The sequence below is a fragment of the Monodelphis domestica genome, chromosome 7, assembly GCF_027887165.1.
Source record: "Monodelphis domestica isolate mMonDom1 chromosome 7, mMonDom1.pri, whole genome shotgun sequence".
Lineage (NCBI taxonomy): Eukaryota > Metazoa > Chordata > Mammalia > Didelphimorphia > Didelphidae > Monodelphis > Monodelphis domestica.
In genome coordinates, this window is record NC_077233.1 from 6,837,295 (window position 1) to 6,853,925 (window position 16,631).

Here is a 16,631-nt window from a genome sequence, read left to right on the forward strand (position 1 = left end):
TCCTTGAAGGATCATAGGTTGAGAGCTTCCAGGGACCTTGAAGACCATGCAGATCAATCCTTATTTTTTTGGATGAGGAAAGTGAAGCCAAGAGAAGTTGTGACTTGTACCAGGTTCCCTAGGTAGGCTGCATCAGAGATCATATTTAAACTCAGGTTCACTGACTCTATAGAGTCTGTGCTCTGTCATTGTACCAAGGAAAAGACTAGACTGACTCAGGGCTCAAGCTCTTTGGGGGTTGCCAGTTCTGTGTCTTAGGACTGGAGCAGAGCAATAAAAAACCCTTAGGACCCAATTTGGAAGTGCGTGTTAATTATCTCTGTAGTTGGTCTCTGACCTCAAAGCAGGAAGGACAGTGTCCAGATTCCTGCACAATAAAACATGGGAATGCTCTCCCTCCCTCACCTCCTTTATTTCCAACCATGGCTGGGTAAAAAGTCCATTTGGACAAGTGACTGGACAAAGAAACATAGACACAGCTATACTGCCTGCCTGGTCCTTTGTAGACCAGGAAAAACCCCCATGAGATCTTATTGTACACTGGCCTTTGTGTGTAGGAGGTGAGGGGGAGAGGGAGGGATAGGGAGAGAGGGAGACACAGAGAGACAGAGACAGAGACAAAGAGAGAGAAGAGAGAGGGAGAGTTTGTGTTGGGCAAGGCGAAGGCTGGATGAACATTCAGTGGCTGTTTTCAGTCATTTAAGAAGGCTTAGTCTTTCCCTTAATGGATTCTTGGATTTCAGAAGGGGGTTTCTGTTCCTCTTTCTTCATAAAGAGACAGAGAAGGGCTGGAGAGGGAGTGGGGGAAGGGCCCTTGGCAGTGTGGGGAAGGTCTGAGGCTGAATAATACACTTTTATAATGAGGGCTCCAGCAAGGGCTCTTGCTGATGGCTCTGACCAGCTCTGTGACCTGATTATGTCGCTGAGTGTCAGCAGCTGAGACACTACAAAGCAAACCATCCCAGCCAATCTATCTCCATTGTAATCACTCTCATTGCTGCTCCTGCCGAGAGCCTTGTTAGGAGCAGCCCAGCCATCAGGCGTCATTAGCACCATTTAATGTCAAGCAGCTCAGAAGGCAAACAGTGGCTCATCAGGATAATAAGGACCAAAGGAGGCGCTGCTGTTATCCGAGATGGGGGAGGGGAGGCTGCTCTCCTTATTTGGGTCTGACAGCTAATTAGAGGTTAAAAAGCTCCAAAGATGGGCATGACTGGATGAATGAATGACTAGGAAGCAAGACTTACATTTGTCCCCAGGTGGAGGGCTTCTGTGTTAGAGGTGGGGGGGGTTCTTTGGGGAGTCCAGGAAGACAAGCTGCTGTGGGGACTCCAAGCACCTGTGGAACTACCACCTTGCTTTTAAATTGAAGGAAGAAAATCATAATTGGAAACCACCTCCCAGAGACGCCCTGCCTGACTGCCACTATTAAGTTAATGGAAATTAATTTGGGTTCTTTGAGTCTTTTTTTTTTTCATACTCTGGAAATGAAAAAAAGGGACCAAGTTCCCTCAGGACATCAAAGAACCGAAAATTCAAGTGTGTTTGCAGTGGAAAATAATGCACATGATAGAAGTAGCCTAAACTGAATCCAGAACATATAAAATAAACACTAGCTAATTTGTTTAAGGAGGGAGGAAATTGGGAGCTACATTTAACCTAGATGCCAGCATTCATTGTCATTATTAGAATCTAAAAAGTAACCCAGATCGATTTGGACTGTGATGCTCTGGGTAATGCTGGCTTTTCTCTCCCTGGGCCTCAGTTTCCTCAGGTGTAACATGAGAGGGTTGTGTGGATGACTGCGGAGCTTCTCTCCCAGCTCCTGATTCAGGGTCCTACCAAACTTGGCAGACCTTGTTACATAAAACCTTTTGATGAGGACCGATTAGGCAACCAAACCTTCTAAACTGTCACCTAAACAGAATCAACTTTCCTTCCAAGCACACAGCTCAGCAAGAATGTGCATAACCCGGGTTATGGGTGAGGAAAAGGGTAACAGTTGGAGGGTGGCACAGGAATTCCCACAGACTCAGAAGAAGGTATAGGTAAGTAGCAGAGTGGGTAGAGCCACTCTGGGCTGGGAGTCAGGAAGACATGAGTTCAGATCCAACTTCAGACTTTACTCACTGTGGCAACCAAAGTAAGTGACAACTTCTGGTTCCTTCTATTTCCTCAACTGTAAAATGCAAATGACAATAGCACCTGCCTTCCAGGGTTGTTAAGTAGAGATCAAATGAAATAATATTGCTAAGGGGCTCAGCACACAGTAGGCACTTCATAAAGTACCTTATAAGCTTAATGAACGTCTCTCTCTTCTATGGATGAGAAAGCTGTGGGCTGTGACCTGCCCTGGTGCAGAGGCAGTCCGTGTGGATGGACTCCACTAGAGATTATGTACAAAACCTCCTGAGCTCCTGACAAAACAAGCTTCACTTCCCGTCCCCAGCAGCTCCCATGTCTTTTAACTGTGCTGCCTGAGACACTTGCTGATTTACTTTTTGCATGTTCTTTTGAATTGGCTTAGATGGATGCACGGAAGCTTTAAGGGAATTCTCCAAGGAAGGCAAACTCTTCCTGGCTTCCCTTGAGCAGCTGGCTCTCCTAACAATAGTAGCGAACCCAGATCCCCCTTTCTGTGTCTAAGATCTTAGTTTCTCAGTGTTGGCCTCGTGAACAAAAGGCATCAGAAAAAACCCAACAGGAAGGATGACTTCCTTTCTCTGAAGTGGGAGCTTAGAAGTCTGGGGACTTACTGGCTCTCTTAGCATCACGAGCACATATAACTGCAGCTTAGACATAAGCTGCTACCATAATAGGGCCTGCTAGGCCAGGGGAAGCATTTAACTGGGGTCTAGAAAGCCTTATTCTTTCCTTCCTGGGACCGTCTGTCAGCCCGTGCTGCTGCCTGAATGTAGCCTGTTCTTTGGAAAACTCCTGGTGCTCGAGCTCTGTCCTCTGGAGGTGATCAGTGCCTTGCTGATAATTAATGGTCCTCCTGGGATGCCCGGAGAGGCTCTGTGCAGAACTGATGTTCAAGGAAGCACCTGCACTGGAGAGTAGAAGGAATGCTGGATGTGGAAGCAGAGGACTCTGGGTTGGAATATTTGCTGCTTGGCCCCAGAAGACAAAATCAAATGCTATGTGCAAAAGGGTAGATTTAGCTTCAATCACTGAAACAGCCAGGATTGATTAAATGCTTCCCATATGTCAGGAATGGTGCTAAGGCTTCTCAGGGGAATTTGAGTAGAAGGCCCTCTCCCTGGCCACTCGTGTGGCTGTTGGCAAGTCACTCAACTTTGTTGGGTGTTAGTTTCCTCATCTGAAAAATGAGATGGTTGGATTAGAACAGGGACTCTCCTTTTCTCTTGTCATGGGTTCCTTTGGCAGTCTGGTCAATTTTAGGATCTCTTCTGAGAATAAGCTTGTTAGATGCATGAAATAAAATTAACAGAATTTCAAAGGAAACAAAAACAGAAAAATACAATTACCAACATATTGGGAAAATAAGTAATCTCTGATCTAGATGATCTCAGAAGTCCTCTCATGCCCTTAAAATCACTGATTCTATGATCTAGGACATCCTGATTCAAATGTTGCCTCACTCTGACCTGTCGAAGATTTAATGGTTGAAAGAAACAAGCCTCTAGTGTTTGACTTTCCTTATGGAAGGAGTGATTGAACAACGGGACATATTTCATTGCATCTTGACAGGTATTAAGCTCTAAGCTATGATCCTGGGCTCTTGACCCCAACACTTCAATGCTTCCTTCACAGCCAACAAAGAAACTTTTTTTGGGGGGGGTGGGGAGTCATGTACCCTATCCCCCTGTAAACACCTTCTCCAATAAACCAGCACAGCTACTCAGTCCTGTCATTCTCAACTGACAAGGGAAGTCAGCTTTTGCTCAAAAACATCTTCAGTGCCAGTGGACACAACTCTCTTGAAAACCTAACAGCTCAGAGGAGTTTTTCCCAAGACAGGGAATAGAGGAGATCTTTGCCAACAACAAATAGTGCCAACATCAGCCCTTGAGCTGGAAAGGGATCTTCCCTCCTGCTGCCTTTACAACTTGTGGCATTCCTGGGTATTTTTCACCAGCAAAGTAAACCCCAGTTGGCTCCTTATATATTTCTTTGAGCACAGAATCATTGCAAATGTCAGAAGAGTGAGGGATGGAAGTGCTCTCTATGTGAACATTGGACCAGAAAAACCAGATGGGCAAATCGCTGAGAGAAGAGGGTTTCTCTTCCAATTTGCATCTTAAAAAGAGTCCAGTGCATCCTAGGAGAAAAGCAAAGGCAGGATTGGTCTATTTCTGGGGCACAGATATCAAGAAACCAGCTTTTGAGATGGAAGGGATCTGACTATGAGTTATGGCCATTATAACCAACTTTTCTTCCATCCCAATCCCCCATCCCTCCAGAAAGCTTAATAGGCTTTTGAGAGGCACCATTTAAAGCTGGCTGCATAAAATGATCCCTTGATGAAAAGGGATTGAAACAAGGGTTAAAGTAGACATTGAGAGGTTATTGTAGAGGGCACACTGTTCATACAATCCCCCTTTAATATGTGTGGTGCGCCCCTGCGATAAGATGATTCATTAGATAAGGGCTCCCTTTGACAAGCTCCATCGTTCAACCCTCTGGGTACTGATAGAACAATTCTGCACCCACCCAGGAAATAGCACAAGGTCAGCATTTTTTCCTTGGGCCTTCCATGCGGACATTTTAGCTACGAATGCATCTTTGTTTACTCCTCATGTATAATAAAAACAAAGTTGGAGGCAGCAGGATCCCCTTTGCCCCAGAATGCAAGTACTGAGGAAGCTCTTAGATGAGCAAAAGTCTCCATCAGGAAGCATTTTAGTAAAGACAAGGCTTCCTCCTCTAGCAGGGTCTCCCCAAGGATGTCTACCCCTGAATTGGGTCATCTTCCCCCAGGGGAAATGCCTGATGGAGCCTAGAACATAGGCTTACAGCACGTTGGCTGGTTTATCAGGATGATAAACTCCAAGATTAGGAAGCTTCCTTAAAGCATCCGTTATCATGATGTGTGAGCTTTCTATCACTATGAAATGGAGAGTAAGATTTGCCTGATGTTTACAAATGGCCATGGGCCCCCATAGATGGGATCACATCAATGCTGAAAGAAGAGTATCAGGAGGAGCAGAAGTGACGAGAGAGAGAGAGAGAGAGAGAGAGAGAGAGAGAGAGAGAGAGAGAGAGAGAGAGAGAGAGAGAGAGAGAGAGAGAGAGAAGCAGATGGGGTAGGGCCACTGGCAGATGATGGCTTTGCTATCACTCATCCTTTCCCTCATTGTTTCTTAAGATTATATGTATAATATACATCCATATTGATATGGAATTCATTGATTGCAAGGCATGTTTCTATGTGAAAGCGAGGTGTGGCAGAGAGAGTGATGGGCTTGCGGGCAGCTCCTCACTGGACTGGAAGCCCCTCGAGGACAGAGACCGTCTTTTGTCTCCTCAGTGCTTGGCACAGTGTCTGGCACATAGTAGGAACTTAATAAACATAGATTGTTGGATCGAGGAAGAATTGGGTTTAAATCTTACTTCTGGGGCTTTTATGGGTGTCATTTTGGGGAGCTGACTTGCCTTTCCTAGATCTCAGCCTCTTCATCTAGAAAATGAGTAGTTGGTCCCGGTGGCTGCCGAGATCCCTTCTCAATCTATGATCCTGTGTCCCTGGGACTTGGAGGCTCGCTCGGGGCATTTCATTGAACTTTTTTGTGCCTCAAGCAATCATCTAGCACCTGTTTATTCAGTCCCATATGTGCTGAGTTCTGCCTTAATTGGAGAATTTCCCAAAGTAGGAGTTTCCCAAGCTGACAAAGTCACAGATCCTTCATATAGTCAGATATATATTTCTATCCTGAAATGCTACTTCTTCAGTCAGAGACTTGGGTGTCTCGTTTGTTTGTTTGTTTCTTTTTGTTCTGGACCATGAATTTGCCAGCGAATGGGGGATCTCCTGGTGTGAGCTTCCTTCCTTTCATGGATGCAGAGCTCCTCTGTAGCTTAGATGTCTTTGGGGCACTGAGAAGATGAGTCCTTGGCCCTTGGCCACAGAGCTAACATCTATTCATTAGAGACAGTCTTGGGCAAAGTCTTCCTGATCCTAAGGTGGACCCTCTCTGCCTTGGGATTGTGTGGATACTAGATGGGCTGCTCTTGACAGCTGGGGTGGAGGTGAAGGCTCTGGGTTCTAAGCAAGAAATGACTTTGAAACCCTCCTCTCATTCTTGACATCTCTAGCAAACAATGCTCATTTGCCTCCAAAATGTACGGTCACATATCATCGTCATGCAAAAGCAAAACCAAACAGAAATCCAAGCCAAACATTTCCTTTCCCAGATACATCTGCCATGAGAAGTTCCTCCTCTCCCCAGCTCCCACTCACCTGTCCTTGGGCATTAGTAACTAGTTGGCCTGTGACCCCCTGAAGGCTGGAGAGTGCATTGCCAAAGGCCTGTGAGCTCGCTATGGAGCTCATGGTTGCTGCTGCTGCCGCAGCTGCTGCCGCTGCCTGACTTGCTAGTGGGTTATTAACCAGCTGAAAAGAGAGAAAAGATTACAGTGAAAACCACTGAGGGTTACAGGAAGAGAAAATGGACACAACACTCCCAGGAGATAGCCCGCATGCTCACTCTGCAAAAGGACCTGACTGGGTTGGAAGTATTGAAAACAAAACCCCCCTTTGCAAGTTCCTCCCCTGGCCCAGGCGTAACTAGCCCAAGGCCACTGGAACTTTGTCCAAGGGTGAGGATTTTAGAAGGCACAAAAATTTAACGTGTTCTCCTTCCACAGTGCACAAGATTAGGAGAGTATGATGAGTGGGGAAGAGAAGATCTGAATTTCTGAGGTGATCTAGAGGTGGGACTGTAGCCTGCTTGTGCCCTTCCTTTCTCCCTTCATACTAGGAAGAAATCCCCAAGACTCTACTACATTGTGTTCTTATCAGGGCTTCTATTTCCCTTCTCCTTTCCGGGGAGCAGTCTCTCTCTGAACTCTTCAGGAGTACAGACAGCTTCCACCAGATAGGCTGTGTAATTATTCTGATGCTTTCCTCCATGCTGTTGGTATAGTAGGGAATCTTGATGAAGCTGGTCATTGGCAAAGAGCATAGGACCCCAAATCCTGTGGGTTGTACTATTTGCCCCCTGAGGCCCCTTCCAGCTCTGAGCTTGTCTCCTTTCCATCCCCCAACGATTCTCCCTCCTCCACTTCATTCTTTCCGGAAATCTTTTCAATCTTGCGTAAGGAAGCCAATTCAAGGATGTGTTTCACTAGACTTATCTCCCGGGTACTGCTAGCTTTGGGAAGTGTTGCCCAGGCACAGACATCTCTAGTTATAGCTCTGGTGTCTGGAGGGGCACAACTCACCTAGCTAGGAAAGGTTCTTGCTGGTACACAAAGGAAAGCTCTGCAAACGCTGCATGCCCGCTTCTTGGATCCTGGGTTGAGGACTAACGGTAGGGTCATGCCACTAACTCTAGGCATGTCATAGAGGAGGTTTATATGTGTGTATCAGGCAAGCAGTGCTCGTGGAGACCTTCCAAGGTATGAAAAAGATGCCTGACCCAGCCAAGGACCGAGTTCCTAGCCATGCTCTCGTGTGCTTCTGAAAGAGACTCTGTGGAGATGAGATGCCTAGAAGGAGCCCTCAGAGCGGGTACTCCAACTGGGCACTTGAGAGTCACTTTGGTGAGACTCCCACCTAGTAAGTCATTTGATTTGGTTCTCGGTGCCTTCGCAAGGCTGTTCCTTGTACTTGGAATTCTCTCCTTCCCAACCTGAAACTCTTAGAATCTCTGGCTTCTTTTAATTAATTAATTACTTATTTAAATAACCCTCACCTTCCATCTTGGAATCAATTCTGTGTATTGCTTCCAAGACAGAAGAGTGGTAAGGGCTGGGCCATGAGGGTCAAGTGACTTGTCTGGCTTATTTTAAAACTCATTGGAAGTGCTGCCCTTTCCAGGAAGCCTTTCTTGGACCCCACCCCCTCCCCATGCTGATGTCTTCCCTTTGAGATTATCTTCCCCTGGTGGCACAATGGATAGGGTGCTGATTCTGAATAGGAGAGCTGGGAAAACCTGAGTTTAAATTCTGCCTCAGATACTATCCATGTGACCTTGGGAAAGTCACTTAATGTCTCGGCCTCAGTTTCCATATCTGTAAAAGAGGGATATTAATAGTACCTACCTCTCAGGGGTGTTTTATGGACCAAATGAGATAACATGTACAGAATGTCACAAACTCCAAAATACTTCTAAATGTCAAGAAAATTGGATGTATCTTATATATTCTGATTCATATCTTTTGTCTCCTTTATTAAAATATAAGCGCCATGAGAGTAGGGACAATTGTCTCCATTTCTTTGTGGCCCTAGAGTTTACTGTGGTTTCTGTACATGCTTAATGAATGTTTATTGATTGATTTCCAAGTTGTTGCTGCTTCCCAATGATGGTGCTGGGCTGCTTGTCCAGGTAGAGGAGCCTCCATAGCTTCCCTCTTGTGCTTTCAAAGGAGGAGAGAAATGGAGCTCAGCAGGGGATGGGAATTCCTATTAAGCCCCTGGGGCTCTTCAAGCCCCCTCTGGACAACTGGCATCTCATTCTCCATTGCACTAGGACGTAGCCCTTGGGGAAATGTTTGGGTAGTGGCCATTAGGGGCAGAATTCTGTACTGAGCATGCTTGGCTTGGGGCTGGACTGTTCTCATTTGGCTGCTAGGCTATGAAGGCATCTCATCACTCAGCCAAGAGGAGCTCCAGGGAGAAGATCTCTCTGTTGCTTTTGCCCTCTTGGTCCTTCTCTTCCCCTTTTCTTTAGAGCCGCCAGAGCCAGGAGGGCCAGTGCCAAAACAGGTGGGGGCATGAGTGTAGAGGGGGGAGTGTGACAAGAGAGGGGCCCAAGAAAGGAGGAGGGGGAAGCTGCCAAAATCTATTTTTCCATGGAAACCAATTCATTCCACTTTATTCTGCCAATTTTCCACGCCACGAGTTTTTGGGCCTCCTGACCACGAGGCAGAAGTGTAGCTTGAACAGAAATCTGCATTTAGGTTAATGACTAGATATAAATTCAGGAAACATTTAAACTATTTTCACAGTCCTGGTTTTGATACATGAATTTCATTTGTATTTATTCTAGGGTGTTATTTTTTCCAGATAGTTTCTCTCGAGTACAACAATTGTTATGTATAATAATGTAGTTCCCAGTCCAGATTTCCACCGTGGTGCCAATTCCTCTATTTGAAAGGAATTCTGCTTAGAAGATAACTTGGAACAACCCCCCCTAAAAGCAACCCTGAATCGGCTCCATTCCTTAAAGCTCTTCTTTTAAAAACGTAGCATTTTCCTCTTTTCACAGACTTTCTAGCACTTGATCTCTCCAACCCTTTTCCCAGGGCTCTATCATACGACAGAGAATGGGACGCCAGTTCTTGAAGAGTTGCATCCAGTCTCCAGGGCCAGGAGGATATTTGTTTGATGTCCCATGCAGCCCTCATCATTGTCAGGTCTCGTCCCAACCACATTCTATGTTGGTAATTACTTCAATAACCGGACCAATGAAGGATATTGCTTGCATAAATAATGGAATTCAAGTCTATCACTAAATATATCTTTGGCTTTTCTCTCCTTCTGATATCATCTACACAAACAAACAAAACACAGACAAGTCTTTACCATGAAAACTGGCTTTGGCTAAATTTGGGTTGGTCTTGGGTCAGTTTTGTCAACACAACCCAAATGACTCTTGGGGTAGGGGCGAGGGGAGAGGGTGGAAGTATGGGGATTGCCAGTATGGGCAGAGGAGTTCCCATCACCTTTGAAGGGCTTCAAGGATCTGGGAGAGCCTCTTATTCAAATCCCTCCTGTGGCAGATATTTGTTAGATGGATATCTGTCAACCTTTCCATTCCTTGCGTTAGCAATACTTAGAAGTTGGGGATCCTAATGAAATCTCCAAGTGCCTTGTGAATCATCAAGGGAAGCTGTAGTTGGATTGCTGGTGATTTGATTGAATTCTTAGTTTGGGGTTGAAAAGGAATGGAGGGAGACAGGGGTGGCTTCCCATCAGCCAGGACACAATGGAGGGGCAGCAGAGGGAACTGAAATAATCCCAAGCATCGCCCAGACCATTATTAGAACAAAGAACTGAAGGCTTTCCTGTCTTCTTGGGTTGGATCTGGATGTGTTGGATCTAATGACTCCCTACAAGGAGTTGAATCTGCTTAGGTTCAGTTTTATCCCAGGAAGGGCAACCTGGGAGTGTCTTTGATGAGGTGACACTTTCGACATCAAAGAAGGGATGAAGTCACATCTCAATGCCGAAGTCCACTGAAGTCACCACTAAAATGGAGAGGGAGGCCCCTGGGCTTTGGGCTGGGCTTGCAGCTCTCAGGACCCCTCTTGGCTAGTCCAGGTTGGGGAGGTTCGGTTTAATTTTTCCTTGTTCTCTCTGCTCTGACTCATGCTGAATCCTGCTTTCTTTCCCTACCCCAATAGAGCCTCCCTTTTACTGTTTGCTTTTCCTCTTTAACAGAACAAATGGCACCAGCAATGGCTCTCTTATGGCCCTGTTGTCCAGTGTGGAGAGCTGCCCTTGGAGGAAGGGGGGATGAGCAGCACTCCTCTATATTCACTTGGATGGGGGCTCGAGCCATGGGGATTTGGGTTATTACAGACTGTGGGGACAAGTTAATCTGCAAGTTGACACTTCTTGGTGCCTGCTTGTGACTGCAGTTCCCTAAATGCTCCCCAAGCTTGGCTCTCCTGTGGCTGCCACTGTGCTTCCATCATAATCCATGGTAAGTAAGATGTGTGCTTGCTGGAGCCCCCCAGGTCATGTCACTTTGGATTGTGCCCAGTCATGTCCTATGAGCAGTCTGACTATCAAGGCTCGGGCCTGATGGGTGAGTCTGTTCGGATTTGGACAGCCGAGATCCAAGGCACGACAAATGCAGGTAATGAGCGCATTAACTTTCGAGGAGGGATCAGAGATTCTGGATGTCCCTGCTCGGTGGATGCCTTCAGATATTTCAATATCAATGTTTCCAGGAAGCTCAGGATGACCCAATTAAGATTTCCTGCATGACATGGTGTTGATTTAAACAGGCCAACTTGGAAGAAACCATCTTGCTTTGTCTGCTTGTTTCTAAAAGGTGAGCCTCCAGGACCTTCCCCTTTCTTTAACTACCCCCATCACAACACCATTTTAATGGGACGAGGTCTTGGGATTCTGATGTCTACATTGGGACCCTGAGAGTGGCAGACTTAGGGCTCAGTAGACCTGGATTCCAATCCTGCTTCTATATTGGCTGTGTGACTCTGGGCAAATCATTTAACTTTTATGAGTCAGTTTCCTTTTCTGTAAAATGGATAAAACAAAATCGATTATGCTTACACTGTGGGATTGTTTTGCAGCAGAAATGAGTTAATGCCCATAAAGTAGCTGCAAATCTTAAAGCCCCAAGATTAATGTCAGTTCTCATTACTGTTTGATGTCCACCTAGACTTTTATTTCTCATTTATCTCAAGTCCCAGTTCTGAAATCTGTGGATTATTCGGGCTAGGAACCAGCTCTTTCAGTCCTGAAGTGTAAAGCGAATCTGTTCAAAGTGATTGCAAGCAGTTATGAAACAGCCGGCTAAGGGTGAGGTGCCAGAGAGGTACTAGGTGGAGATCAAGGAGGAAGGAGTCATGATCCCCACAGAAAGGAATTCACAGGGCAGGAAAGGAGGGACCATGTAGGGGAACAATAATATTACAATTCAACCCAGAGAACACTTTACTAATGCTGCCACTTGTGGGCCAGGCAGTGTGGTACAGTGGAAACAATCTTGTATTTTGTGTGAGAGGATGCCAGTTCAAAGCCCAGCTCTGCTCCTTACTCTCTGTGTGACCTTGGGCAAGTCACTGTATGTTTCTTAGTCTCAGTTTCCCCTTTTATAAATAGAGGGAGTTGGATTAGAAAACCCCCAAGTTCCCTTCCAGCTCTAAATCCTGATCCTGTTTTTTCTGGTGCCAGGGGCTTGTTTTGTTCTTCTTCAGACCAATATATCATTCACAGAAGGGGCTGCTGGCCCAGAAGTTTCCTTGATCACTCTGGCTTGGAAGCCTTTTTGCAGCTTAGAGGTGTAGGAAGTTGCCTGGGCATACTAAGAGGCTAAGAATTGGGTGTTTGATCAACAACCATTCATAAAGCACTTACCATATCTTTGGCACTCTGCTAAGCAGGAGGTTAAAAGCCCCTGTCCTCAAGTAGCTTGCACTTTAATGGAGAAGATGACGTGAACGTAAATTGGTGTCTCTGAGATGCATAAAGAGGTGACAAAAAGTAAGATACTTGCCCAGGGTCATCTAGCTATTGTGACGATTGGATTTAGCTATCTTCTGATTGTAACAATGAAGATATTTATCTCTTCATTTATTGTGAAGATTGGATTATAATCCCCTGTCTATTTTTAGATTTTAATCCCCAAAGGGTTAACTCAGTATTTAAAGTATATCTACCCATTTTAACTACAAAAATGTGTGAACTAACTACAAATGGTGTGACACCCATTTCATACATTGAGTGGGCAGTCCTGGAGAGGAGTGTCTGCTGTGATTGGTAGCCGTAAAAATTTAGGGGATGTGACACAAGAGAAAAAGGTCTTTAAATAGAGGAAACAGAGGCACACAAGGATGGATAGATCAATCAAGAAAGATCATTCAGTCACTCGGAGTTGGACTGGAAGAAGAGTCACTTGGAGGAGAGACTGGAAGACAGACACTTGAGGAGAAACTGGAAGATAGACACTCAGATTTGGAGTGAAGACACTTGGCTATGGAACTGGACCCATGGAGGAGTTCATGCAGGAGATCTCAGACTACTTTCCTTTTAGACAGTCACCATGGTGAATGAAAGGCTGGCTTAGTTTCTTTGCCTTTCTGGAGGTGTGAACCTCGGAGAAAGGCCCATCATCTTGAGACTCCTTTTCCCTGGCTGGGGCTTAGAATTTCTACCTGACTCTGAGGAAGGCATCTCTCTCTCTCTCTCCCCTTTTATCTCTTCCTTAATATCTTCCCTCTATTGTAAATAAACTACCATAAATTCCATTTACTTTAGTAGTTCATTTTGGGATTTAGAAATTAAATCCCTGGCGACCATCAATTTAATATTAAGTCTCAACCATAAAATTTAACACTAGTATGTGTCAGAGGGTCTTCCACTACTCCTCTTTGTGCTGGATTGCTGTGCTCAAGCACTTGCATTCTCTTGGGGGTGGGGGTATGAGGCATACACAGATATGAATTATAGGAAGTGTCACAAAATCTCTCTTCCAGAATATTTTTTAAAATATTGCCTTTGAAAAAGGCATGGTTAGGGTTTTTTTTTTTGAGATTTTTTCTCCATTGACCCAAATTAGCATGGCCTAGTAGATAGAATACTGTACTTGAGAGTCAGGAAGATGTGAATTCAAATCTCACCTTAGACACTTGATAGCTGTGTGACACTGAGCAAGAAACACAACCTCTCTGAGTCTCAGGTTCCTGATTTGCACAATTGGAGTAATAAGAGTATCTATTCCTCATGGTTGTTATTAGGATCACAGATTCAGATTTTCAAAATGGAAATGTCTTTGGAGGTCATTTAAGGCTAACCCCATCATTCTATAGATGAGGAGAGTAAGACACAGAGAGGTTATATTACTTCCCCAGAGTCCTACAGCTTATAAAAATCTGAAGTTAGGTTTTTATGATTCCAAATTCAGTGCCATACTGTCTGAAATGAAATATCATCCATGTAAAGTCTATGCAAATGACAACTGCTCCTTCTATTATCCAATTTAAGTAAATGAGTCTCCAGCCCTAAACTGCTCATAGCTTTTGGACAAAGAACTAGTCAGAGTGGTGTCTTACTCTCATTTCTTTGCAGAGGCCTCTTTTTACTCTCTCTTTGCTTTGAGGGAAGAGTGCAATGAAAGAACAGCTAAACTAAACCTCCTGATTGCACAAATGAGAGAACTCTCCCAATTCAGTTGCCAAATGCACAATTGGAACATGTTTCAGGCAGGAGGGAATTAGGAAGAATTGCCCAAGACCTCACCTTCTCAGAATTATCTTTGTTTTCCATTTCTGGGAGTCAAGAACTCATTTAGAGAAGAAAAATGGCTGGCCCTCAGGGTGAGGCTCCAGAGGAGAGAAACCCATGTGGCCAGAATCTCCCTCCTTTGTATCTCTGTCCTCCTTATTACTGTTCATTTTTTACTTTTGTTCAGATCCACAATAAGCCTCCTGTTGGTTTCATTTGGGGTTTTATTATTCTCAGCACATGAAAATATTGTGGGAATTCTACTCCAGGAAAGAGAATGACAGTATCAGAAGAGAGACTGGCTTTGGGGCTTAGACTTTTTAATGAATTGTTGCCACATCTTTCTTTAAACCACCTGTAAGTTCTAATTCTCTCTCTTTCTCTCTCTCTCTCTCTCTCTCTCTCTCTCTCTCTCTCTCTCTCTCTCTCTCTCTCTCTCTCTCTCTTTCTCTCTCTCTCCCCACTTTCTTTTTACCCTGCCCCTCATACACACACATTGCACTAACACTAGATATTTAAGATCTTGGGGTCCTGATGTAGCAGCTATGGTCCTAAGCCTATAATTCTTTCTGCTCATTCTTAGGAAATCTCTGATTGGGATGTCAGGAGAAAAAGCTGAGAGAGCTGGAGGCTTTGCTGCAACTCCCTCCGGTGACTGCTCCCCTGAGGGGTCCTGCATCCTGGTGATGCTGTTGAGTCAGCATGGTTCTCACAGTGCTTTCTTCCTTGGCTTTTATTCTTTGTTTCATAGACCCTGAGAAATGACTATTAGGGATATGTGAGAGAGGCAGGGTGAAAGAATGTTGGATTAGTTTTCAGGAAGATCAGGGTTCAAATATCACCTTTAACATTTATTAAACATTTGACCATATGCAAAATCAGTTTAATTAAACCCAGCAAGTAGTTATTAGCCTCCTTCTGTATGGGAGGGAGGTGCTATTTTAGGTATTAGGGGTTTATAAGACAAAAACAAAATGGCCCCAGACTCAAGAAACTGACAATGTATTAGAGCAATATGATCCTTCTGAGCCTTGGTTTCCTCATCTGTAAAGGGGGGACAGTAAAACCTATCACATCAACTTCAAAAGGTTCTTATGAAGCTCAAATGAAATAATGTCTGGATAACATATTGTAGACCTTAAAGCAAAAATACAGAAATCAATCCAATGTTATTGACCATTTACTTAATATCTGTTCTCTGAAAGGTATTCCTTTAGGATTGTGATTTGTAGAGAAGACACTGATTTGTGCGGGTACAGGGAGATTTCTCACCTGGGATTTCCAATACAAAAGAAACTACAATTCCAGGTTCCAACCCCATGTGCCAGGCACCATGCTGGCTGCTGGGGTTATGAAGGTAGCAAGACAAAAAGAAATAGTCCATGACTTTGATTTGCCAACACAACACTTCAGTGGGCGTGATGGGAAGATGCCCGCTATGAACCGATTATTTAATGTTTCCTAAAAGCCTCTAGACCTGTCAAAGGGAGGTCTCACTGTCCAAATGGCACCACCTTTCTTGATGCATTTTGGACCATGTGGAAAGAAAGTAAACCTTAAGATTCTGAGAAATGTGATCTGGTTGTCCAAAATGGTATTTTTAAAAAGCACCATTTTGATAGGATGTGATTGCCAGCTTAGTTCCTATATCATATCAGAGCTATATGATTTCCCTGAAACGGTATATTCTTATATTGATGCTCAGCATCTCAGCTTTTCCATGGCAGTCTCAAGACCAAAGTGTAGAGTGAGCCCAGATCTCAGGCCCCAGGATAATTGTCTGTGATCAATAGGACCTCATTCCCCTCATGAGCTATGTGGGTTTTATAGAGTATGGATTTAGGGGCTGCTCTTTTTGCTACTGACTTTCTGTCTGGACCCTTGCAGTTGTCACATTATTTGTTTTTAAATAAGGATGCTTTTGTCATCATCCTTCACAAGACCCTGCTTATTTCCAGTGAGGGGGGACATGGCAGGGGCTACAGAGGAGCTGGGGGCAGAGGGGAGGTGGCCAGTTCATTTGTATCCAGGATGCCCTGAACCTTTTCCATAAGACAAAAAATAAACCTGGGTGAGTCATTCAAGTAAGCAAAAGAAATAGCCACAAGTTCTTTGAGACTTCATTAACCTAAGTCACTTTTTTGCTTTCCCTTCTTGCCTCTTAGCTCAAATGGTCTTGGAAACATCTGCAGTGGGAACCATCCAGAAAAAATTGGGTGTCATCTGAAGTCCACCAAGTGGCAAACAGATATAGTTGGAGTCAGGAAGCCTTGAATTCAAGTTCCATCTTAGACACTTGTTATCCATTGATTCTGGGCAAACCACTTAACTTCTCTAAGCCTCAGCTTCTTCATCCATAAAATGGGTTGTAAAAAACAAATAAGACAACATATGTACAGCACTTTGCAAATGTTAGGCATTAACAAATACTAGCTAATATGGTTGTCATCATGGATTCTTTCAGCCAAGCAAGTAATCAACAAATGCTAATTAATTGCTCACTATGTAGGAGACTGTGATCAGCCTT

General features: G+C 44.5%; 1 protein-coding gene across 2 annotated transcripts in view; it reads right to left on the reverse strand.

The window, feature by feature from the left end:
* POU6F2 (POU class 6 homeobox 2) overlaps positions 1-16,631 on the reverse strand; it is a 504,391-nt gene that overhangs the window by 55,476 nt on the left and 432,284 nt on the right. The window contains exon 6 of one of the 2 annotated variants that reach the window (XM_056804137.1): positions 6,425-6,577. The exons of the other annotated variant lie outside the window; for it this stretch is intronic. Within the exon in view, the coding sequence (XP_056660115.1) occupies positions 6,425-6,577 (153 nt within the window). The remainder of the gene's footprint in view (positions 1-6,424; positions 6,578-16,631) is intronic. 2 annotated transcript variants of the gene reach the window in all.